General features: G+C 48.5%; 1 protein-coding gene across 4 annotated transcripts in view; it reads right to left on the minus strand.

Annotated features, from left to right (window-relative positions):
* Positions 1 to 7,315: 7,315 nt before the first annotated feature.
* The window catches only part of MTA1 (metastasis associated 1), an 82,668-nt gene continuing 63,599 nt past the window's right edge, over positions 7,316 to 26,384 (minus strand). Inside the window, exons 17-21 of one of the 4 annotated variants that reach the window (XM_067001351.1) lie at positions 26,129 to 26,164; positions 19,874 to 19,885; positions 15,534 to 15,565; positions 12,514 to 12,665; positions 7,316 to 8,982 (exon numbers count right to left, since the gene is read on the minus strand). In XM_067001351.1, coding sequence (XP_066857452.1) covers positions 8,844 to 8,982; positions 12,514 to 12,665; positions 15,534 to 15,565; positions 19,874 to 19,885; positions 26,129 to 26,164 — 371 coding nt within the window. In that variant the 3' untranslated portion in view covers positions 7,316 to 8,843. The remainder of the gene's footprint in view (positions 8,983 to 12,513; positions 12,666 to 15,533; positions 15,566 to 19,873; positions 19,886 to 26,128; positions 26,165 to 26,384) is intronic. The other 3 variants (XM_067001352.1, XM_067001353.1, XM_067001354.1) reach the window with 3 other exon arrangements.

Below are 26,384 nucleotides of genomic sequence, written 5' to 3' on the forward strand. Positions count from 1 at the left end.
TGGGGAGAGCGTGGGGGAAACGGGGGGGGGGGGCCTGGCCCCTTCCCTGGGGGCAATTCCAGGACCCCCGCCCGGCCACACGCTGGTCAGGGCGCGGGGATGGACGGGGCAAGGTCACCACCACCACCCCGGTGCCCCTGCGGTGGGAATGTGGGGGCGCAGGGAGCAGCCCCCCCGCCCTGCAAAGCGCTGTGCGTGCACGGGGCCACCTTAGGCATGTTTTTTCTGGGTGGGATAACCAGGAAAGGCAGAGATGAAGCAGCCAGGAGGGGCACAAGACGGGAGACCTTGACGGGGAGACGAGGGCGAGAGCAGAGATAACGCCGGCGGCAGGCAGGCGAGGCATGGAGCGCCGCACGTCTTCCCACCCGGGCTCCCTTACCCGCACGGCACAGCAGTGCTGCCCATGGCCCCGCATGCTCCTGGGGCCTTTCCTCTGCCAGTGATTCCCCGCGCCATTTTGCTCCGTTGCCGTGGAAACAGCCGTGTCAAAAATCCCTCCAGCACGGGAGCGACGCGCGGGGAGCCTCGTGGCGCCGCGGTGCCACGGGCGCATGCAGGAGGGGGATCCTGGGGAGCCCCGCCGAGGGGCCCCGCAGCCTCGCTTGTCCCCGGCCCAGCGCCGGTAAACAGGAAATCTGCTCGCGAAGCCCAGGCCATTGCATTATTCATCAGCCCGCAGCCCGGCTCTCCCCCTCCGTGCTCTCAGATAATTCCTCCTTTCTCTGCCGTCAGCTGGCGCGCAGCCGCCCGGCCCCCGGCACGGGGACGGCACCGGGTAGCGAACCCCGGCGCCGAGCGGCGCCCAGGGACGGCGACAGCGGGCGCCTGCCGAGGCTGTGTGCCCCACCGGGGTGTCAGGACCGGTGGTGGCCAGGCGGCCCCGTCACTCCGGGCCCAGCTGCTGCCACTACAACGCGCGGCTTTGTCACCAGCGGGGTCCCCGGGCCGGGGCAGGCGGAGCGGTGGCTCTGCCGTGCATCCCCGTGATGGGGCTGGTGCTCCCAGGGCACCGGTGACCACCGCAGCCAGGCGGGGATCTGTGGGCTCCTGGTCCCCCTGTGGCACGAGGCCGCTGTGCCCTACATGCTCCTGTGTCCCCACGCTGGTCCCACAGGGGCTGGAGGGCCCCGCACTTCCCCCAGAGGCCCGTCAGTGCGAGCTCTCCTGAGCCCCCTGCAGAGTGGGGCTGCGAGGGATGGCTCTGGAGGGGCAGGGCTCGGCCTTCGCGCATCTGCTGTCAAAATCCCTCTGTAGCAGCTGGAAATCTCAGCTGGTGTCCCAGCCTCGGTGGCCACGGAGGCAGGAGGAGAACAGGGAGGGGGAGGAGGAGGAGGAGGAGGAAGGCTGCACCCCTCCAGTGCACACACACGGAGCAGCCGCAGGCAAAACCCCAGGCTTAGGCAGCATCCGAGGGCTTTTCACACACACGGGCCGGGGGGACTTAAGGCAAATCACCTAAAGGTGTGAATCCCTGCCTGCAAATGCGCTAAATCCCAAGCGGATATGCTCGCTGAGGAGCAAAGTGGCTTTAGCTTGTCCCCTCTTAATCTGCCCCCGCTCAGGTTCTGCGTGCCCCCGCACCGCGGGCAGGGCTGCCCCGGGCCCTGGGGACAGGTGACTGGGGTGGCACCAGGGGCACCCTCCCCAAGCTCTGCCTTTTACATCAGAAATTCGGGGGCTCCCTCCTTCCCTCCCTCGGCAGCACCGGGTTTCCCTGACAACGGGCATAAAGCCTCCTTCCCGCAGCCACGAGCCCCAGGGAGGTTTTTGGTGCGGAGCCGCGGGCCACGCACCTCGCACGATGCTGGGGGCGTCCCTCCGAGGGGACCACCGTCCCCCCCGGCAGCGGGTGACCCATTTTCCTCCAGTCGCACCCAGCCCAGCCCTGGGATTTCCTAAGCCGCCGCCGCCAGCTGGCTGCACGAGCTGAGAAAGCTGCACGGCGCGGCGCAGGGCTCCCTGGTCACCGCTCCTCTGGCCGTGCTCGCAAGCACGGGACAGGGACAGGGAGGGGACATGGAAGGGACAGGGACAAGGAGGCTCAGGAGCCCAAGCTGTGCCCCCTCCCTGTGCTCTCAGCTCCGTGGCGTGGGGATTTCAGCAGCAGAAGCCCTGCTGATGGGAAACCCTGCCGGGAAGGCGTCGGGGTGAGCAGAGCTCCCTGGCCCCCCCAGCACCGTGCGGGCCGGAGCTGGCCGCGAGGCCGGGATCGCCTCCGCAGGAAGCCGGCAGAAGGCGGAGAGCCGGCCGGGACCTCGTCCTAGGGCAGGTCAACCAGAGAGCTCGGCGAGGCTGTGAAGGGAAGGCAAGAAATAAATAAGGGCTAACTGCCCCCCAGCTGCCTCGCCTCTGGCTCACCCCTCTCCCCCTGCTCCGGCTCCCCTCCGCTCTCCCGGCTGCCTTCAGATGGAAACGCCACGGAAAGGCCGGCGCTGCGAAGCCTTCCCCTCCGCGCCTTTCTCTCACATTTTCTGGCACCTAGGATCAGTTGGATGCATTACAGGATGAGAAGAGACTGGAGGGAAAAGTATTTAGGAAAAAGAAGGTTAAGGGGGAAAAAAAAAACCTGCTGCTTGCTGGGTTCGCCCAGAGGACAGTCATCAGTGCGTGGCCCTCCTGTCCCCCGTGTCAGGGTCCCCCAAAGTGACACAGGCGATTTACAGGATTTGTGGGATTATTTGTCCCTCCTAAAGCACCCACATTCCTGGACAAGCCCCGCAGCAGAAGCCAGGGCCCCTGTGTGGGGGTCAGAGGCTGCAGCTGGGGGCGGCAGCGTGCCGGGGCTGGCGGGCCCTGGGTCTCATCAGGCAGCACATGCCAGCGCCTGGGGCTTGGCACGTCACCACCTCGCCCCCGCACCCGCTATGTGGAGCCCCGGCCCTCCACTTGTCACTTCTCTCCTTTAGAAGGCATCCCAGGCCCCGCGGCTATCACAGGGCAGATAGCGCTGTCACGGAGCCTGGGATAAGCAGGGCTACGGCCTGCCCGCTTGTCCTTGCAAGTGGCAAGGGACGGACGTCCCCGTGTCCCCTTCCCACGGGGCTGCAGCTGCCCCTCACCGCTGCCTCCGTCCCTGTGGGCTCAGCCCCCGGTTTGTCACCGTGTCCTGGGGGGCACCGGGCTGCTGGGATGTGCCCGGCTCATGCCATGCGAGCAGGGGCCCAGGCTGGGCGCTGCGTGTCGCCCGTTGTCCCCGCAGAGTGCCCTCTGCCCCGGCTCCGTCGTGTCCTTTTCCCAAGGGTCTGCTCCAATCCCACCTCCCGGAGCAGCTCGAGGGCTGGTCTGCCATTAACATCAATGCCGAGGATTTCTCCCTGGGGAAGACGCGCTCCAAGCCACCGCCAGTAGCTCCCAGCACGGGGCAGCGTTGCGTGGTGACAATTAAATGAGGGTACAGATGCTTCCGATAATGGCAGCGAGCTGTTTTCCTCACTATAAACATCTCCTTGGCTCCAAGCTGCCAGCACTTACTGGGTCCAAGCACCCATTTGACTTCAAGGCATGTCCCGAGTGCCCTGCTCGAGGGGAAGACAAACAATCAGCCCCTTGAGAAACCACTCAGACCCATGGAGAAGTTCCCAAAGGGCAGCTCCCGAGGTGCCTGCACGAGGAGCAGGCGCTACTGAGTGCGGCCACAGGCTGAACGCCGGGGTGCGGGCACAGCACAGAGCTCGCACAGCTCGGGCAGCGGGCGTTATGCCTTGGTGAGGTGGGATACATACCTGAAAAGGGGTCTGTAATCCCAAAAACAAGGCAGCAAAGCACCCAAGGGGGGAGTGTGCAGAGCACGGTCGGGCACAGCTCCGCTGGCCCTTCGCCAGCGCTGGCTCTCGCCCCGCTCCTCCACGGCGAGGACGGGGTGTCCCGGGCACGGGCTGTGCTTGCAGGCGGCTTCGGTGGCAAAGTTCAGCTCCTGGCTGCGCGAGGAGGCACAGGGATGTCTGTGATTAGGGGGCCTGGCTGACTCCTGCAGCGAGGGGCGCTGAAGGTGCCTCTCCCCACAGAGCACCGGCTCCCCGCGGGTGAGGAGGAGGCTGGGTCCACAGCGCCAGCACTCGCACCAGGAACACGGTGAAATCGCAGGGTCGAGGGTGCTTCAGGCCTGTCCTCATCCTTTTCCCATGCCGAGGAGATGGGGGACGAGGTCCTGGCCCCAGCAGGGACAACGTTCAAGCCCAGGCACCGTGGACCTGTGCTTGAAGCCCTGCAGACTTTGCCCCTTGCCAGAGCAGCCTGGGTGAGCGGCCGCCTCTGGAATGAGCTGAGAAAACAGACGTTTCTGGGCAATGTGAGCCTGGCTCCACAGCCCCCAGACACAGGCACATAAAAATGCTAAATATTTGTTCGGAGGAGCGCTCGCCAGCTGCCTCTGCTCCCGCCTGCCCCCGCTGTCCCTCCTCGGGAACGGGGACGACCCCAGCCTGCTTTACGCCGCGTGCCGTGCCCGAGCCCTGCAGCTGCCAGGACAGAGCTGGAGCCACATCGCAGGGCTCGCACCGGCACCTGCTGGGGCTGGGAGCAGGGAGCGGAGGCGGAGAGGCCAGCCCGTGCTGGGCTCACTGGCTCCTGAGGAATTTGCCAAGGGAGCCAGGAGCAGGGCAAAGCCGGCTGACCCGCTGGGAAAGCAGGGCAAGGGGGGCACGGCCTTCCCGCGCTCCTCCTTGGGAGGCTTCCCACGGTAAAAGCGGCTCAGGGCACGCTGCGCCTCCTGCTTGGCCCATCTGAATTTACTGCCTGCCTCCCCAGAGCCTGCCCGGATGCAACGCGTCCATCAGGTCCTCCTGCCAGGCTTCAACCCCGAGCATGTGGGGCCAAACCCGAACGTTTGAGGTCCCAGGAAGGGCCCCGGGGATGCGCAGTGAGGACCACACGTGCTCGAGACATGTTCATGCCCCAGCAGCGGGGATCACAGCTGATCCCATCACCGTTGTCTCTTGTAGGCTCTCACAGAAGTATTCACTGAACAGCACATTTACAGAAAAAACACAAACAAACAGAGCAGTAACAAGGCAGCTGGAGGAGCCTGTCGTGCCACAGCTTGCCCGCTTGCAGTGTTCTCATTTCCAGTCTAACATCGCTGCCAACGCTCCTTTCAACTTCAGTGTGGTTTTAAGGATCAGAATGAAAACACGTAGGGTCCAGTTTCTGTATTAAACCCCTCCTCCCTCCCTCTCAAAGCAGACTGGAAGGTCTCAGGCGCAGCCTTCCCGCAGGGTGACACCCCGGTGGCGTTGGGGCACACCGACCCACGCCGCCCCTCGGCTCGCCAGCGGCTCCGTCCGCGCGCCAAGCGTCCGCCTGAGAGCGGCTCGCAGGCGTCCCAAGCTCTGGCTTGTGTAACGCCGAGGATCCAGAGCCTGGAGCGGAGCTGGCATGGGCTCCAAATTTCCATTTCAAAGGGAATTTCGGCATGTATTTTGCTTTACAACTCTACAGTAGTGTCCCGGTTACAGTCCACCTCCTCCGTCAGGAATTCACGTTGCGGAGTCGTTAGTTTTGGTCGCACTTTTTCTTTCCACACTATTCCAGCAGCACTGTTACGGACAGCGTGCTGCCCTCACGTTACCGTGCCAGAAGCACAGATCGCTGGGAGCTGCTACTGACAAGCCAGTGCAGTGCAAAAATCCAAAGTAAAACAACAAAGCAAGGTGCTTTTCCTCCTGGCTCTGCCTCGTGGAGCAAACGTACCCCAAGTCATCTGGCCGGGGCTCCCCTCCTTGAGCACGTGCTGTCCCCTTCCCTCTCAAGGGCTGTTTAGGAGGTGGAAGGGACACTGAAAACGAATCGCTGCCCCAGCTGCGTGTACCTGTTCGCAAGGCAGCAGGAAAATAAAGAGATAAAATTAAAGACACTCCCTGCAACAGCAACACATCAGCATGTGAATGAGGATGTGATTTTCAATAGAGGAGAGGTTGGTCTGGGAGAGGTGCTGGATAGGAACGGCTCAGGCTTGGACAGGTCAGTGGTGGGACCGACTGCTTCGCGGCACTTGTTGAGACCCGTTAATTTTCTGTGGTTGCTACACGTACCTTCCCAGCCCTCTTCCCAAGCAGGTACAAATGTAACTAAGGCGGCGAAACATAAGGGAGCAAAGCCTGCTGTAACATATTTAAAAATGGCATCCACATTAAAGGACACGCGAGGGATCCTTCAAAGTCATGGCAGCACAGGATATTCTCTCTACTTGCCCGGACTCATTTCCAAAGTAACCTCTGGAGCCGCTCCAGGAAAGCTTTTAAGTTGGTGGAAACTGCAGAGCTGGCACCCCCAAGTGGTTTCTCGGAGCCACTTCGTGTGCTCTGAGCTCGCCTCACCTCCCGCCAACAGCTCGGCCGCTGCTGCCCCACCTGCAGCTCCCCCAGCACCCGCTGCTGCCCCAGGGGACCTGGCAGAGCACGGCTGGACACCAGCTCCTCACCCGCTGCCGATGGGCTGGGGCTGATTCGGACACAAACCTTTCAAAGCCATCTCTTTCTGATTTCGTTTTGCAACAGGAAGACTCCTGTGAGACCTTTCGCTCGCAGAGAAAAAGCCAAGCGTTACAAAACCTTCCTGCTGTCAGCAGGATTTCTTGCGTACCTAGAATTAACCCCGCAGACCGATGAAGGCGAAGGAGAACTGCCAGAGGACTTTGGCACAGTCCTGCACCGTGCTCGTGGGCGGCCTGGAGGCTTTTTGTCTGGTAAGCCCGGTGCCCTTCACACCGAGTATCCTTCAGGATCCGCTGCCCCTCCTGCTTTTAAGTCTTGGAGAGGAAAACGTGAAAGGCAGCGAAGGATAAGCCTCTGCTAAGCTGCACGCCTACTCCCAGCCAGAGTAAATCTCGCCACTCTCAGGCAGCAACTGAGGACAGGCAGAACCCACTGCTTACCCCAGCAAGGAGCAAACGTGGAAAGGAGGCACTTGGACACCGGCACGGCCTGCTGCTAACCCCCCGGGACTTCTTTCCTCCTGCCACATGTCAGAGCCGTGCCACCCCTCGGCAAGATGCACGAGGCACGGCAGACAAAAGGCTCATTCAGAGCTCCGGCGTGGCATCTGCTGCGGTGCTTAAAAGGAGGAGGAAGTGGGATTCGGAAGCGTCAGAAATATTTGAACTGCGTGTTAGGGGAATCGAGCTATGAATGACTCTCACCCCGCACAACACAACTGCCCGGGGAGGCACCGCGGCTATGCAAACACTTCGGAGCACAACACGGCTCTCGGATCGAAAGAAGGGAGCGCAGGCGCCGCGCGCCAGCCAGATGGCACCCTGAGCAAGGGTGCCGGCAGCTGTTCCACAAGAGACAAAAAGCAGATGTTTCACAAAAGCTCACTTTCCAGGTTTATTAAGTAAAGTTAACTGAATTGTTTTCATTTTGTGGGGATTCCTTTCTGTCTAACCCGGCGGGTCAGCAGAGCTGCACAGAATCACGGTTGGACTGTGATAACCCAAATACAACTTTGGCTCATCTCACTGCTGACACATATGGAATGACTTGGGGGTTATTACATGCTGTGTCTGCTTGAGGCAGGTACATGTACAGATCAGCACAAGTTGCAAATGATAGTTTACATCCTTTCGAAACAGAGCAGGGCATTCAGCAAATGCACTGCAATGAGAAGACATATGAAAAAGAAATTATACAGACTTGCAAATACATAAGAAGTTCAAGAGATGCAAGAAACCTCAAACACAAGAAATGTCAAGGGGGGAAAAAAACACTTAACTTCAGACACAATGTGTTCAAATTAAAACCCAGCTGTAATTTAAATTCCCGTCCAAATGGGAAACGTACAGTAACGCAATTTAAGAGGAACCAGGTTTTGTCCTGGGGAGAGATGTGTCCAAAAACACTGATGCACAAACAGGTTCAGAATTCTAAGCAAAATGTCCCTGGGCATTGGTGTACTTGACTCTTGGAGCCAGAGCAAAGCAATTCATTACACTTGCTGGACTGCTGGGCCTACTGCTGGGTCTCGGTGGTACGACAGCACGTAGGATTCCAGATGTCAGAGAGAAGGCAGCACGCTAACTGCTGGTTACAGAGAGAACTGCTGCAAGCCAGATCTCCCAGGGATTGACTAGAGTAAGGACACCTAATTCTGGCAGCCTGGCCTCCACTGCACACGGTAGTGTAATGTTCTGCAAGGGTCTTCGGTTCTTAGCTCACTCCTTTCTCAGCCTGAGTTGTTTCTGTCTTGTGCATGAGCACAACTGGCCGTGCAAAATTATCCAAAAAACAGAAGGGACAGGACCAAAGAAAACTGGCTGAACCTGGGGCTGGCTTTCAGCTCCTATTTCCAAATATCGGTTAAAGGTTGGAAATTTATCTACAAAAGAAATAATATAAATGAAATAAAAAATGGCACCGTCCACAAAATTAAAAAAAAAAATCTTACAACACAGCCTCGTAAAAACGGCTTTGCAACGAGAGCTCAGTCACAAAATGAAGGGTTCTAGCTCTTCGTACATCAGAAGAGGAAACAAAGCTAAAAAGTACTAGTCCACATTCTCTTAATAAGTTAAACTTACTTTCCCTCCCCCGTCTACAAAAGGGGTAGAAGCAAAGGGGAAAATAGGCTACCAAAAATAAAAATAAAAAGAAAGGAGAGAGAAGGAGAGAGCACGCGCGAGAGAGAGAAAGAGAGAGAGAAAGAGAGAGAGAGCAGTCTGTGGTCAGAGGCTCAGAGCAGGGCTGAGTTCCTTTTAAGGGTTTAAAAGATGCAAAACAGTTCCTCAGAAGTTCCCTCTCTTCAACGGTTAGTTCAATGCTGTAGCCATAGAAACTCAAGTATACATCGGAGGAGAGATTCTTTTGGGCAGATCCACCGTCGGCCAGAGAGCTGCTCAGCATGTGTTAATCCTCAATGATTATGGGTTCATCGTTCATGGGCTGGCGCAGCTGCACTGCCTGGATCGGCCGGAGGATAATGGGCTTGTAAGGGCGTCTGGCGGCTCGCTTGGCTTCGGAGGAGGAAAGCAGCTTGCGGATTTTCCTGCAGACAGAAAGGAAGAAAGGAGGCTGTTACAGAGACCGAAGGCTTAGGCACTGTGGGCTTCTCTTGTTTCTCCAAGCGAAGCCGGGCCTGCACATGCAGAGGCTGCTCCTTAACGCGACAGACTGCCGCTGTTTATTTTGGCAGGGTCTTCCCCAGGGAACTTTTGTTTCGCCCTGTGTAAACCCCACCAAAGAAGAGGCAACTGCTTTGGCTGTTCCAGAGCCCTCTCCCTGGAGAGGAGCAGAGGACGTCCTGGTGCAGTTTCGCAGGACCGGGGTCTCCTGCTGTAAGCACAACACACGGAACAGTTATGACAGCCGGCTCCCACACCGCTAATTTCTTTTGATGCATGCAAACACACCCGCACAACGTGCCACGGACAGCTTTGTGGGAATTTCCAAAGCCCAGCTACAACAAATCTCTTCTGGCAACTTTGGTTGCTTCCCCGCCTGTTCATCCATCTCAGACATCGCCCATTCCAAGCAGGTGCACACAGCTGCCTCTTCAACAGGAACCCGGCCCGGCAGCATCTCGTCTCCCACGGAGCTGTGCCCCGGGGCTGAGCTCCCACGGGGGAGCTCCACGACAGCCGCTAACGAGGGAACCAACGCTGGAGACTTATCCTTCCCCGGCACCACCCCAGGATTACTAACAGGGTGTCTGCACGTGCCTGGCCTAGAAATGGGCAATATTCAAGTCTTGCGTTTGTTAAGTTTCCCTACACGTTACAAGGCTAGCATTAAGTCTGATCAGAGGCAGGAAGCAGATTTCCATCAGGAGAGAAAGTAAAACACAGAGAGGGACACGCTGAAGGCTTGAAATTAGAAAAACAAGGTGGAAAGGAACAATACAGAATGATTACTCGCTTCCTTCTGACAACACCAGGCATAGAGCTAGAGGAAGTGCCTTAAAAAAAAGCAAAGCAACAACAATAAAATGTACGATATAATCAAAATGGGAAAATCATTTCCAGAATATGTTCCAATGGTCAAAGATTAAAAAGGAAGGTGATAAATATTCACAGCAGCAGCCCACGAGTATCCATCGCACACACAGCCTTGGTTCAGTGCAGGGACCAGGACAGCGAGGAGGGGTGATAAGGAAGCCTGTCCTCACGGCCTCCTTCCTTGAAGGTTTAACTTACCGGGAGAGGTCTGGCGCTGCACGAGAGGAAGGGCAGCCACATGGCTTTACAATCCACAGCTGGACTATCCGTTCCCCAGAGGTAACTGCTATCTTTTTTGATTACTCAGCATTGTTGGGGCCAAATCTCTCTTTTATAAAGACACGTTCCCAGAAGAAACTGGTCAAAATACTCCCTCACTCAATACACCCTTCTTGCCACCAGCATGGATAAATCAACACCTTCAGGTGACAATTTTCAATTGGCCGCAGTCAGATTTGGTTCTCTCCACGTGACTTTTTGCCCACCAAACAGAACAAACCTGCCACATACACACAAATAGATGGGTCTCTTGTTTGCTCAGTGTCCCCATTTCTCCAGCTTCTTCTCAAGCTGATAGGACACGGGGTGGGGAAAGGAGAGAGCCGGGTGGAAGCGTGTGGGAGCAGGGGGAACCTCAATGTGATGATTTTGCAAAGACTCACTCGGCTGAAGCTGACTTACTGTTACAGCCAGTGGAGCTTCTTAGCGCGTCCGCGTGTGCTGTTAGACACACCGCCACCAGAAATACGTCTCTCAGCAGTTCTAGATTCTGATCAGGTCACGCTCTGCCTCCACTTGCATAAATTAGACGTGCTGAGCTCCGTACTGAGAGGCCTGAATTCAAAGACTTGTTCCCTTCAATCTACCAACTTTTCTAATTGCTCCCTCAAAGCTATCCAGTTTTCTAGCACCGTTCTCAGCAGCACCATACAAAAGGGGACAGAGAGGGGGGTAAAATCTTAGGAGAACCTACTTTCTGTGACAGAAAACACAGCCTGACCCTCAGCTGGAGGATGATATGCAGATATTGCTGTGAGATTGATTGCTACGGAGCCAACACAAAGCTCAAATTGTTTCAGAGCTCACAAACAAGTCTTACATTCTTGATACTGGAATGCAGCAGATGGTCCAGGGAAAAGTTCGAGGTGAAATGCCCAGCAGAAAACCCGTGCCGCTTACAATGCTACATCGCTCAACCTTCCCCTGCTTTTCAGCAGGCTGCCAAACATCTCTTTTCAGCACTCTGATCAGTCAGCTAAGCAGCAAAGCTCTTGGACAAAGAAGCCTGTTCTTTTTTTCCTTTTTTTAAATTTTTTTTAAATGGAAGAGATATCGTCTCACTGAGCTGATGTCTATCACTGTGCTACGATTTCTGTTTGAGATATGTCGGTCGCTGTGAGACTGATCCTTCCTGCCATGCTCTGTGGTGCTGTACAAGCAGACAATTCTGTGCCCCTGCAGTAAGTAGTTCTCATGACCGATATTGATGAATATTCTCTCTGTTCTGTATAGATCAAAGAGCAGGACCTTGTAGTAGTACTGAGACATTGGTACTGCAAATCTACAGCATTTCTTGTGGTTCGGACAATAAAGATGTCAAGAAGTGTTTTATAGCTGTAGGATTATGAAATAAGCCTTAAGCATCTGAGGATTGAATCGGAGACTGAAAACCCTGCGTTTACAATGGCATGTGAATTTGTCAGATCTGTATCAGGATCCCAGCACCCCTTCACCAGGGCAAGATGACAACAGGAAAAAAGGAATGCCCTCAAAATTTAATTATTTCTCTCACTTTGCTTTCATTTATATTGGGGATCTCACTTCTTACCTTCACAGCACCTTGCAGGAACAGAGAAGGAAAAGAGAAAGGCAGGCTAAAGATATGAACTGGGGTGAGATGCACAGATGCACGGTAACTTGGACATCACCATCCCAGCCTGTGTTCAAAGCCCACCTTGTAACAGGCCCACAGAACAGTCACTTGACACTTGAAACACTTTGCAGGCTGAGAAGTGTTCTGGGAAGCACTACAGCAGAGACGTCAGCACACAAGAAGGCATTCAGAGCGTGTGCAGCCTCAAAAAATTATTGTGGCCAAAACAATCTGTACCAGGGCAGAGACATACTGCAAGAATGGGTAACGCTATGCATAATTCAGCGGTTTTCAGTGGATGCAAACATAAAAGCTTTAATAGCAAAGGAGAACCCTGTATATAGGAGGCTCAGATCCTGAGTGTTACCCATAAGCCAGAAGGCCCTACTCTCCTTCTGAGACACTGAGGTAGGTCCTCCAAAGGCATCTATGGGTCTACATCAGGCGAGTGTCCCACCTCAGTCTGCCTCCCAAGTCATTGCCAACATCTTAAAGGAACTGCTCAAGAAGAAGAACCTACTTTCTCTGGAAAGCAAGTGCCTGATTAGGCCTATCAGACACGATTAGATCTATCATAGCCTTTATCCACCTAAACACCAGAAGTTGTGTGGCATCCAGTCTGCAGCAGCAGATCTGCTGAACAGATCCCCACGTGGAACAAAAACCAAAAGACCTCCTTTAAATCCGCTGAAAAATCCAAGCGTCTTACCTGGTTTCTTCAGTGGCCATGTAGAAAACATCGTCTGGTGCATCAATCCAGTTCATCCTCCTCCTTTTCACTGGAGGCATGGATCCACCACGAATTAATCGGACTTTTGTTGGGTATGATTTCCCATTGAGCAGCAAGTTTCGGCTTGGTCCCTGACGTGATACATAAAAAAGTACAATTATGGACTGCAACAAACCTGCAATAGCATGTGATAAGCACTCAAACGAAGGAAAAGAGAGTTAAAAGTTTTCATGTTAGTTGTTGAGAGTTTCTGATATGTACCCTCTTGCCCATGAATGAATAAAGAATTCACAAAAAAGCAACTGTTCATAAGCAGCAGAAGTTAGGCACCTTCAATATACAATAGGGCAGCAATACTCCAGCGATAGGACAAATAATAAATGGAAAGCATCACCGTTAATCTGTTCTGTGTGTCTATAAGATGACATCAAACTTGAAAGATTGAGCATGAGACAGACTTCAGCTACTACCATAAACCTAGAGCAACTCTAGTGATTTCAGGTAAAGAAATCTAGCTACACAGCATGAAATATATATAAAAAACCAGAATTTACAGTTATTCTGGGTACAAAACTTACCCACATGCTTTTCGTTCTCAGGAGGTTAATATTTTAGTATATACTATCATCGTTAAATAAGTTGTTGAAAACAAATCTAGATCTACAAAGCTTAACACCTTTCATCATGAAATCATTTTGAGCATTTAACAACACAGATTTCCCAAATATAACATGTTTGCTTTGCAAATCAGCTACCATTTTCCAAACCCGCAGTAGCCCCCTTCCACTCAACTGGAAAAACATGAGCTGTTATTAAGAGAGGTGCAGATACAAGGGAGCAAACGATTAAGCTTCGCAAATGCAGCTGTCCTTGATCATTTGAAGTCCAGTTCTGCTGCCCCTCTTCCTGCTGATAAGCGCATTGAGAAATCCCACTGAAAGCAGTAACACTGGACAGTCAGGAGAGATACAAAATAAGGGCCCAGGAAAATGGATATGCGTAAATTAAAGCTGGTCAGAAAATGCCACAGTAGAAATTTAATGCTGGTACGTAACAGGCCAGAACACCTCCCCAGATGAACCAAAGCTTCCTGTTCTATCCGCAAAATAGGAAACTGAGCACGCAGAGGGAGATCTGGCTGGGGAGATCCACCTCAAAAGGAAAGGTAAGGACATGAGGTACTCAAGCCCATAAATGTCAGGTTATGGCAAAAGCCCAGCCAAGGTTTTGTATGTTGACTTAGAAAGGGAAGACGCTGGCTTGTCCACCAAGGAGGAAAAAAAACAAAACAGCAAAACCCTGCATCTCTCACATTTTATCTGAGGATGGGAAAAAAAGGATCAGTGACTTTTCTGACCAGCCTTAACTGACTATACTAGACAGATCTGCTTCTTGTAGAAAAGGAGGACTTTAGAGCTAAACAAACAAAATCCCACCTTTAAAAATCCTAAGCTGTTGCATACAAGTGCAGTAACAATTTTATTAGTTGCCCAGCTCCATCTTATACACAACAGTTTTGGCACCACGGCAAACCACTGAAATACTTCAAGAAGTGCTTTTATATTTGAAATTTATTAAGGAAAAGGCTTCAAGTGAAAGGGTTTTGTTCCCCCTCCCCTCCAAATTTCTCCATGAAAATCCTTTCATGAGTGTTGTGAAGGATGTTTTCTCTCCACGTGCTATACAGGCAGGAAAACAACTCCAGAGACCATTCTTGGAAATACCTAGGAGGGGCACCCAGGTGCTTTGAGGTCGCCTTTTCTCTACCTGCACAGAACAATGGTTCAAATGGTACATCCTAAACGTGGCCTTTCGGGTTCAGTGGCATATTTTAATCAAGCAATCAAGGCAGTTCAAGGTTTCCTCCCTTGCAGCTAAGAAGCGTTGGGTCATCACAGATCTCTCCCCCTGCACTGAGCTGGTTTATACAGCAGACACAAACAAGTAGCCAGTCTCCTCAGTGACGAGCAGTGAAGCTAAATGCAACGAGGAATAGATAAATACAATTTACTACTTCGTATCAGATGCTCAAGTACCAAGCCAAACGGATGCTTCGTTATTACAAGCAGACTAGCATGCTCAAGCTATAGCCTCCTAATACTGCCCACCGTCCGAGAACATTATTAGATTTAATAATCTTTGTGATCACTCTGCAGTGACCATAGCTCAGACCTGCTGATTTACCCATGTCAGAGGGACTCTGCTGACACTAATGCATCGTGGCAGTTCACCTACTGAGGCAAACTCCACTTTATCAACGCCAGAAGCAGATCTTTTCCAGGGAAAAAAATAAAAATAAATGATGCTTCAAGTTCTCTCCCATGAGCAAAGAGATGTAACGTCAGGGTCTCACATAAGCCATCAGCAAGGGGTAAAGTGGTGCAGAGCCCTTGTGCTGGCCCTTTCACACTGAGGTGAGTTTCATGAGAAAGCATTTGGCCAGAGATGCATCAATCAGACTGGCTATTTGCTTCTGTCTTTTGATAAAACTCAGCATAATGGATGAAAGGCTAGGAATCATTTTTACTCCAGAAAAATAAAAGAACGTAACAGAACAAGCATTCTCAGAAGACAACTCAAACACCAACTTCCTAAAGAAAAAAAAACAAGAAACTTTTCCAAATTAAATCCTTCCATCATTTAAGCCTTCCTCCTTCAAGTGAAACACATTCCACCTAGAAACACATCCAGACCTTTGCTATGAACGGCCACTCAGTTTCCCTACGAGCACAAACAAAATATGTCAATGAGATTGTTTGAATGGAACATCAGTTGATTTGAGGTTTAAATTTTATTTAACCACTTGGACCTTTCATATGCCCCAAAATATTATTTTTACTTCATTTTTTCCAACTTTTCAGTGGCTCGGGAAGTATGACCAGCTGCAAACAGCAAAGACGGAAGTGAAGCACTACGGTTTAATGGGGTGTGCTATCTAGGGAGGGTTAATAATCATTCTTTTTCTTTTCCCTGTTTTGGTTAAATGAACATTCTCTTACCATTTGTCTGGTTTGTCCGTGGTTAGGCAGACCTAACAAACAGGAAAGAGAATAGAGCTGGTAAGACCATTGCTTTTCCAAGACAGAAAAAGTACAAAATCAAAACACGCAACTATGATTGCAACGGTGTTGTTTTGCTAAAAATAAAGAGTTTTCTACCAAACTAACTTCTCCCCTCCTTGGAACGTGACTAAGAAAAGAACTTCCTTAACAACATGGTTTGAAGAGCAGAGCCCCCAAGTTAAAAGCACATTTCATTCTCTCAGTCTTTTCTCCAGTTTCTCACACCTTTCTTCAAACTACTGCTGCAAGTCCATCTCCTCTTTCAGATCTGAAGTTTTCCTCAAGTCTTTGGAAAAATCTGATGTTCTGCTTTAGCTTTTGAGGAATTCACTGATATCAAGGAGGAGAAAGAGGAAGGTATTATGCTGTACTGTCAAGACAGCAACAAACACAATCTTTCCTATCATCCCTGGACCCCAGGGAACGATCCAGCTCAGACACGAGACACAAACTGTTAGCAAACAGACTGTCGCTGCTAACCTGCTCTGAACCTACCACCAGTGAATACTGCCACAGGCTCAGCTCCATCCGTCACAGAGCACAGCACTCCACGCAAAGCCCTCCTCCAGCAACACTAACAGCACCGTGAAGCACCAAGGCTTGATTTTCCTAGACTGTCACTTGCCATACCAGCAGATTCCCCATCACACATGCACCAAACTGTGCCGTGCATCTACGAGACCCTGCGGGACACGAGAGCAAAGTGTTGCTGCAACCCAGCAGGGTATGGCACAGAATGGAGAGGAAGATCTAACAAACACTTTTGTTACCACCATTTAGTTTTCCTGAGATGCATGCTCCCAGAAAACACCATTTCTTTAACATCAATGCACCAAACCATCTTTCTCAGCCTCTTCTGGCTGAAAACCAAAAAGGTCAGTGTAACAAAACAAAACGGGTACTACAAATGCTGTCACTGGCTACAGAGGTAGCTACCAGTAGGAATTCCGCTTTCAGATTAATAACAAGCTTCCCAGCACTATCCTTTTGGTTTGGATTTTGAAATCTCTTATAGTTAGCCAGCTAGGTTGTGATGAAACAGCAAAGCCCTTTCAGAATCCAGCAAAAATGGACTTTTACAGCTGATGGCCTACACTCCAACAGATTCCTCGAAGTTCTCCTTGGTAATAGCAAACTCAAAGTATTCGCGGCAAGTATGCCGGGAAGCACAGGGCACAATAACATGCTGGGAGGGAGAATGACGCAACGAGGGACACTGAGCATCGTGACATCACGTTAAATCAATGGTTTATACCAAGTTTATTCTTCATTCTGTAGAGCTGTATGCAGTTAGCTACTTTAAACATGAAGACACACGCATAGCTTCACTTTCTGCAATGTTTTAGTACCTACGTATGCACAGAGATAAAGAAATAGTTGCCAAAAAGACTTCCATTGGATCTGTAAAACAGATGTACCAGGCACCAAGTAAGATGACCAGCAACAACCTTTGGATGTTGACAAAGGCAATGTAAGCGCCAGATAATCACACTTTTTTTTTTTAAATAAATAGAAAAAAACACACAGGAGCAGCAATCACATGCAAAATGCAGCTGTGAGCAGCCGTCGGAGATGGATGGACAAAGAGCCCCACGGATGTTGGGAAACAGCACAGCCAGCAGGATGCAACCTGAATCTGTTGGCTTCAGCCCAAAGGGCTAAGCCCTAGCGCTTGTTTTTTTCCTCCCCCTTCCGTACCAGAAAGATAGCATTTTCCTCCTTCACGGGAGCTCTGAGAGATGTAAATCCACTGATGCTGGTCCCTGGATTGAAGCCACATATTTCTTTTTAACCACACTTAGGATTAGCTCTTTTCTCCTACTAAGAACATACTTGATGCCAGGAGCAGCTGATATGTTGCAGTTGCTGCTGTGATGACTAGCTCTGGATGCACAATAGACACTAAAATTGTTATTTCTAAGCACCGGAATTAACCCAGAATATTCCATAGCGAGATGTTGAGACTGACACCGACCGAGGGCTGCAAAGAACTGCTTCCAGCTCTGAGCCCCAGAGCTTCAGTCCTCAAAGAGTGAGGAAACAGTGGTCTCAGAACAGGGATATTCCTCACCAAAAGCTACAACCTCCAGGATAAGCTGCCCATGACAAAGTTTTGCTCCAGTAAATTAAGGCATAGAAAGTTACAGTTTCAGTACAATTTATGTTCTTGCTATCAGAGTAATAAAGTACCAATTAGCATGTTAATCTTAACTACCTGTGAATTTTCCCTTTAGTCACACTTGGATAACTGGAGTTTGAAAGAATCAATATAAAAACAGTCAAAAAAGACTAGCTTCAGTTTGCCATAAAAATAATTAGAGTAAAAGTATATGCACAGCTGAAGTGCTGCTTCCAAGTGAACAACCTTTATCCGTTACAGCCACCTACAAGAAGCAGAAAGCTCAACATCTGTAACCCATCGCAAAACAGCTGTCAAGTCAACAGGATGCATCTGCACTGGAAACAATGGATTCTCACCCAGAATTGTTCAGTGACTTCTGTGCAAGAGATGAGACATGCGCCTCTAAGAGCTAAACTGAATACCACAAGTATAAAGGTCTACGGTGATGGCTCCAAGCAGGTCTTCCGGTCTTTTGCAGCCAAAGAAACTGAAATATATTCTAAAAATGCAAGGTGGGTTTTTTGTTTATTTTCTGTAGCATGGAAAAAAAAATGAGGCCCTGGAAAGCCTCCTCCTATACAGTTCTTCCTGCCAAAGCCTGTGCTATACATTGAAATAAAGAGGAAGTCCCAGAGGATTAAGTGAAGACGAGGTAAACTGAATGTATATCCGGAGATAAGCACAGACATCCTTTGCCACAGACGATTCTACATCATTACTGAAATGTAACAAAACAACTCATCACAGTACAGAGACTAACGGAGACCCTCGAAGCATGCCTCCACTCCTGACAACTTAGTGACCAAGACCTCAGAACTGTTCCTCGAGCATAAGCACAGTTACAGATGAGATTTTAGTCCACAGCAGGTTCCTAAGGCCTAATGAACCCTCCATGCTCGAAGTATCAGAGCTGCAGATACCCCCTCGCAGTCTACCTACCTGGTTCTGCCCATGTAACAATCTCATAGCATTTGGGGCTAACTCTTTAGATTTAATGAATGGTGCCATTCAGATATTACAGACTGAATTTCAGCTGCAGGAGGTTTGTTTATTATTATTATTTTTAGGCCAACTCCACACAATGCATAAGTGCCACGTTGAGGAGGAGAGCCTAAACCCTGAGCAGCGTGCCCAGCACAGACTGGCGCTCAGAGCTGCTTTCAGGTAGTTACTACATCAAGCATCAAGAAGCTGCACAATAAGCACCAACCATGGCTTCTTTTCTACTTTAGCAGAAATCTTCTAGTGCTTTTCTACACCTGAACATACACACTGTTGCCTGTATATTCACAGCCCATTTAAAAGCATGGCACAGAAGTCTGTATGTACATAGCTGACCCTAGCATCAAGGAAGAAGAACAGCCCAGCCTCCGGCCACTGGAAATAAACTGAAGTTGTTTAATTTATAGTTGTTAGAACTTACTAACTCCAATCTTCAGCATATCCACCATGCACAAAAATACAGGTCCTTCATCTCGTGTGAACCTAATCTTTTTTTCCTCTTTCCAGACATCAAGCAATTAGTCACACATAGTATCTTGTTTTTACTCCTGCTTACCTAAGAAAAGTATCATGCAGAACATGCAATATGCAGCAACGTTCATAAGCACATCTTCAGTCACAATCAACACAGAGAATTCAGTCAATACTTTCAAAAGTTTAAAATACAAACTATACTAAAATAAGTTGCTTTCAAAATCCACACTTTTTATGTGTGTTTTCCTTTTTCAAAAGTAATCTTCCTCCTGGGATTCCATCCTTCCCAGCAGGAAGGAAAACACCAACAGTACCACGTTTGTGAGCAAGCTATTAAAAATAAAAAACAAACATGCATGAATGAGGCTTGACGAACAAGAATTTTATTTCCAAGTTACCGGTTCACTTGAAAAAGCGTGTGTTGACATATACACACATACAGTCTTTGCAAGCCTACAAGAAGGCTTTAGTACCTTTCTCTTTCTTAAACTGCCAAGAGTCTGTTACAACTGTGAGTAGATTGAGTGTCCAACTTCTAACAATCAAAGACTATAAACCTTCAGGAATGCAAGTGCAACAAGCAGAACAGACCATAAATTGTACCAAATACCACCTAGACTAACATTTTCTTAAAATTCTGTTGTATATAAAAACAATGTTAAAATTGCAATTTACTTACCTAAGTAAGTTCCTACCAAGATTGGCAAAGGAAAAGGAAAAAAAAAGATTTAAGGTTAAAAAAAAGGAAAGGTTCACATAGTTCAGAATACAGTAGCTCAGCCCCATGCAACACATACAGAAACACAGACTGTTTTGTTCTAATGAAACACAGAAGTGATCATCTGTTGGACAGATAAACCCAAGACGACATTAAACAACCAGTAATTCCAAATAAATTCCCAAAAGAGCAGCTTCAATTTTGTACGACTTAGTAAGCAGTGGTTTGTTACCCACCTCCTTCCACTAACCCCTGCACGTTAACCTGGTTGGATTTGGACAGCAGTTCCTAAAATGCTCAGTCTAACAGTTCACACTAGCATGCTTCATGGCATCCCACAGCTGATGTGCTTGGTCATGCAAAGCTGGACCTTCTGCTAAGAGCACTTCAAATGTCCCTTCTAATGCTGCCTGGGCAGTGACATCCAGCTCTGAGGAGTCAGTAGCTGCCCTTGGACTGGTGTGTTCAGAACGGAGAGCCAGGACCTGTGTCTCAGGGTTGAGTGAATCACTGCTGTTCACCCTCTTTCCTAAAGGGAACAGCGTGGTATATTCTGACTGTAACACATCAAGGGGTTAAAAAAAAGAAACAAAGCCATACATCCCATTGCTTTAGGATTTGTTCATTCAAACTGTAAACTACAAATCACTGAATTATTCACTGTACTTAGAATTAGGAGCATTCCACTTTATATATGTATCATATATATATATGTATGCTATTTATCACATGTAAACTCCACTTATGCTTACAAGTTCAGGCTTTGTATCATTAGGGTCATTCACAATTCTGCCCTTGCATTCTTATCCATTCATCTCCTTTCAGATTAATTGCACCTGCTCCCTACCAAAGCCTTGGGATATACATTCTACTCTCATTAAATCAACATTTGTATCTTATTCCACGCCATCCCTCTTAAATAAAATGGTTTTCACTATTTGATTCATAGAGCGTGAAGCCCATCCCCTGATTTCATTTCCAGATCTTTCTCCATAGCACCAAAAGAAACTTGTCACAGCGTCATGGCTGAGCTGAAGTGGAAAAAAATCATTCAACATCTGAATACAAAATGCTAAGAGAAATTCTCAAAAATAATCTGCACTTTTGGCATATAATCTAAAGCAAGGAAATTGCATAGGCATGTGGTTCTTAGGGTCTCCAAAAAGCATTTCAAGCAACTTGTCATTCTTCCCAGCTATGCTGCTGCTGGCAAGAAACGGTCCTTGCGTTAAGCAGCACTGAGAATTTTTTCCTCTGTCGACACTAGTCAGCATTACGCTGATCTGGATATCAACAGCTAAAGCCAGGACCTTTCCCCCAGTACTGCATTATTCATTAAAGGAGCAATATTCCCACTTGTTTACACCCTGGATGGACAGATTTTCTTGGGCCTCATCTTTGGAAGGGCAGCCAGTGCCACTGCTGATAAAGGCAGAATTTTAATGCAGCTTATGCATCCAGGTAAGTTTCTGCAAGGTCTAAGTCAGCCAAGAAAAGACCTTCCAGATAAGTCTAGTTTCCTACATAGCTGATGCTAGAGGATTTCTCTGTATTCCCACCCTCGATAGCCGTTTTTGATCAAGAACATTATTCCCATTTTCATGCTCATCTCTTGATAATTAAACTAATGCTAGGCTGATGAAGCTACAAGGCTTCCAGTTCCAGGAGTCCTTTCTCATTTCCCTGAAAGGAGCTGAGAGACAATGAACCAGAACACATTAAGTTAGATCGACGCTCCATTTTGCTTTAGAAATCCCCAGTAGCAGAAGCAAGGTATTCCAACAGTTAATTAACCTCACTCAAAAAATTGCAGCTTTTTTCCAGCCAAAGTTTTTCTGCCGTACCTTCTGGCTACTGCAGCTCATTATTCCATTCCCAGCTGGACTAAAAAGCCCTCTATTATTACACTTCTGCTGCTCCTGTCAGCAGAGACAAACATCTACAACTTCTGCTTTGATGGAAGTATTTTCCATTATACTGTGTGTTTTCCAGTCTCTTCACCGTTTTCATGGCTCTTCTATAAACCCTCTCCAATTTTTCAGTGTTTTACATGGAGCTTGACCCACTACCGTTTTTATCAATGTAAGTTCGTTGCTAGGAAAAGCCTTTCCTTTGTCCTGGCTACTCATTCACATTCTCTCTTTCTGCCAATTTTAGAGTGCACGTGATGACCCTGAAAAACTAATTTGATTAGTTGAAAGCTAACACAGTGCAAGAGAGAAAAAAATTTAACAGTGCTCCCTCCCTTCCCCCTGTAGGAATCTGTATGGAAGAGTATCACACAGACCCCATGCTGGATAGCTGTAAGGACAAAAGTAACCAGGGCCCAGGACATAAAACATCCCTTCAGCTTCCCTAGGGGATTTTTCATGGTGAATATTGTCAGGCAAGCTCCAAAACTTTAATGGAAAAAGGAATAAACTTATACATTTTTAACATCTCGCTGTATTCTACAGCTTATGAGACTCCCTGTACTTTTCATGCTCCAAAAATAGCAATCTGCAGGAGTTTGCCCGTGCCTGCCTAATGCTGGAAGAGTGCTGGGGAAGCCAGTGGATGCCTCATAATGCCTCCAATATGACTTAAAGTGGGAAAACAAAAATACAGATTTAAGAACTACACCCTTCTTTTAAAATAGAGTAGAGGGAGAGAATAGAGATGAGTATTTTCCTGTTCCTGGAATTCAAGCATCAGTAAAAATTCTCTGTACCTGGCCAAACAAGTCATATTCAAAGAAGTTCAGCTCTGCAGTGTTAAAGAGGGATGATTCAGAAACAGAAAAGTTCAAGATATTTAGCTGGAGTTACAGTAGCAAGAGAAAAACAAGAATTTCAAAGGAAAAATCCAAAGTACTCTTAAAAGTTCAGCAATTTCCAACATTTTCATAATTAGCTATACTAGTTCAGGCTGCAGCTCGGTAACAGCAGTCTCCTTTCTTTTCATCCTTGGTCTCTCACTGCCAAGATTCCCCTTTCCCAGCCCTTCCTTTGCTCCCACCACCACCGCTTCTCCTCACAGAGCCCGCGCTGACCAGCCCATACCCGCACACGGACTAGGCCTTCCTCCCACCTCAGCCACCAATTCGGTGCACAGAGCCATTTTGGATTTAGGTTTCAATTTAAATATGAACAATTCAAAGAGCTTCACTAATCAGGCTTTTCTGAGGGCCGAACTCTAACCACCAACCACCACCCCTAACTGCCGAGTGGTAGGAAGGCCTCAGATGCGGATCCTCCAGCAGCGCTGCCTGAAGAACACCCCAAAACCTACACACACAGTTTGATTTTCAGCAGTATTGGACAGCCTAATTCTAAATGAAGACAGGTGTTTAAATGCTTAGAAACCTGACCACCGATATACACACACAAACAGGAATCTTAGTGCTTTACACTAAGCAAAAATACTATCTGCTATTTGGCTCGTCCCCTGCAAACCCATCTCCTGTTTCACATTGCTTTAAAACCCGGCCACAAGGAAAGCCTTACAGACTCATCACAAACCACCAGCTCAGCAACAAACCATCCCTTACAGCACAGGTACCTTCCCCCACAAGCCTGGAAGTAACAGCCCAGCACCAAAAGGCTTTTATCACCAGTTTTCAGCAAAGAGACTTCGACTGAAGCCCACCGTACTAGCTGCCTACTGCCACATTTTAGAGACTTTAACACAGTGACCTACACAAACCATAAAATATCTTCCAGGTGCCAACACAGCATGTCAGCGGGACACGGGGGAAAAAAGTGGATAATTCACAGAACAATAAGTTAACACCTCTTTGAAAACTATTTCAACAGAAGTAGACAAAATGTCTTTCTGCACCTAAATTTGTGCAGGAAGACTATTTTCAGTCTCTCCATGCAGTAGTTTTAACACCAGCTTTTCTTTGCAGTACATTCCTAGAACAAAATCACCCAAACCAGTCAGTATGCCACCATGTCTCACTAAAAGTAGAGGAAAAAAAGAAACCAAAACAATACAAACACCCTTCCTGTACTGCCTATAGGAGCTATGTAAATGCATCTATGTTTATGAAGAAGAATCTGACTGGTCATAACAACTCTCATTCATCTTTTGCATGTATTTTAGGACTGTTATAACCCCAAAATCAGTCGCATCTGAATAGATGGGTTCATTTCAATCCTTTTATACCGCTGTCACCAGCTCCTAAATTCTGTTTCCGAGGCCTCATCACTCCCACTGCTTTTAACCCTTTCTCCACAATGCTTCCACTTGTGCTCTTCCTCTCCCCATGCCTCCTCCTCACCCATCCCACCCAACTAATAAGCCTGTACGACTCCAACCAGAGCCAAGGACCTCAGTTGTGGCACAGCACGGGCAGCAGGCATTAGGTAGGTGTGCCCAGAGCCAGCAAAGCTTACCAGCTCACATGCAACGCAACTGGGAACCAGCACAGAGGCACCGACACAACTGGCTCCAGGCCACAAGCACCTCTACCAGACTTTCACCATCTGATCCCTTGTGCCCAGCAGATCTTGAGGTTCTTTAAACCTTCTTTCCTTGCGGCTGATCCCCTTCCTGCTCCATCTCAAAGCTTCCAACAACCCAGGATCAGAAAATACTCCACGTGTAGAAACTGCAGCATGACAAATGTTTTCCATTCACAACTGAATCGCAACCAACAAGTTTCAGCTGAACTGCACACAAGAACATCTAGTCAACACTGACTACTCCAGCAGGTAAACAGATTCTGGATCTGAATCATACTTGGCTACCTAGCAGTTACAGGAACAACCAACGCTCCAAGTCTTTCAGCAGCTGGTTGAGAACAGAGCAGAGAAAGCAGCAGGCATCAGTGCCTGCACCACTGCAGGCGTTCTGAACAGCCTGAACAGGTACCTCACTGAGATCTGCGTTGTGCAAACTACTATAGCAGAAGTTAGCGCTGAAATATATCTGATGAAATAGGTATACTAGCAGATAAAGGTTTTAAAACACCGCTACTAAAATATAAATCCTCCATTTGCAGTAAGTAAATATTCTGAGGTCATGAAATCCAGAGCTTTACACTGAGACAGCCTGAGGGAAGGGGTCAGCTCTTCTTCTTTCCTCATTCAAGCCCCAGCATCTCCATGCTTCAGGAGTGTGTCATCTGCTGAGTGACTCAGCAATCACCTTGCTGATGAAGACATTTAGCAGGAGCAGCAGCAATGACCATAAGTAGTTAGTCACCAGGAGCCGTGGAAATTCAGAGAGCTATTCCACAGCTACATCCCTCATTACCGAACAAAGTTTCTGAGGAAGCCAAACTGACTAAGTCAGAAGAGTTTGTTATTTTTTTCCCAAACATAAGAGCACATTAAAGACTCAGCAGCACAGCATCGACGTATAAGTTCCCAAGGACAGCAAGACAGCATAAAGATCACTGTCCTCATCTTTACTGTGTTCTCTGCATGCACTTACGTATGCATGCACGTATATATTGGAAAGTCATCCACTAAAACACAGAAAGAAAGCTTAACATCAGGGCATGCAGCATCATTATTTAATGGTAATGCCTAAACCTAAGTTTTTGTGTTTTTGACATTTCTGTAGCCTACCTATTCAGAATTGGTCTGTTTTACTGGATTTGGACAAGCAACATCATATGTACGTTTTCTGCATTATTCCAAACTGAAGCTTCTCAGGACAATTCTTTAGTCAAAAAGTTTGCTTGTTTGTTTTTCTCCCCCTGTGGAAATTCAAATGCAGTATTTTCTACTGCAAGTAGAGAACATGCAGACAGCCTCACACTGGTGAGACTGCACTCATGCTAGAAAATAGAGGCTTCAACCTGGGACTTGATGCAAATACTGTCTTTTTCTTTTGGTCAATGTGAATCTAAAGTAGTTCAGGATATATGAAACTTCGATTTCTTAAAAGTCAAGCAGTGAAATAACACCTAGTTTCAAACCAACCATCACAGCTTTCAGTAGTTTCACAAAACTGCTAGAAAAATGTTTTGTCAACATGAGAAATTGGTCATCAGTTCTGAATATATCTTTTCATGACTTCAGTACGGTTGTATGACTTCTTGTCTGCATGTGAAAAGCCTGGAAGGTGAGCAGCATAACCACAGGTGGAAATGGTTACCCAAGGAACATAGACATCAACACAGAATGTACACACAGCATCATTAGCCACAAAGCAAGACAAGCCAGCAGATGAAACTAAAAGTCACTGTCCTAGCATAAGCTGAGCGCAGCTTCAAGGTCTTACCCCTGCTAGGCATCAACAGGCGCTTCTTCATGTTGCCTGACAGAGCACAAGTGAACAGAAAAGAGAAAAATATCACATCAGCAACCTGAACAACAGCAGTTTAAAAAGTTCTTAATGTTAAAACAGAAACAGTAAGATATCAAATGTCTGTAATTATATTTCAGATAAGCCATGTATAATGTTAAAACTAAAGGTGAAAAATAAGAAAGATTCTGTTCAGCTGCATCAAAACTTCTGTGCAATTTTGCTGCACTAT

The sequence above is a fragment of the Anser cygnoides genome, chromosome 8 (genome assembly GCF_040182565.1).
Source record: "Anser cygnoides isolate HZ-2024a breed goose chromosome 8, Taihu_goose_T2T_genome, whole genome shotgun sequence".
Lineage (NCBI taxonomy): Eukaryota > Metazoa > Chordata > Aves > Anseriformes > Anatidae > Anser > Anser cygnoides.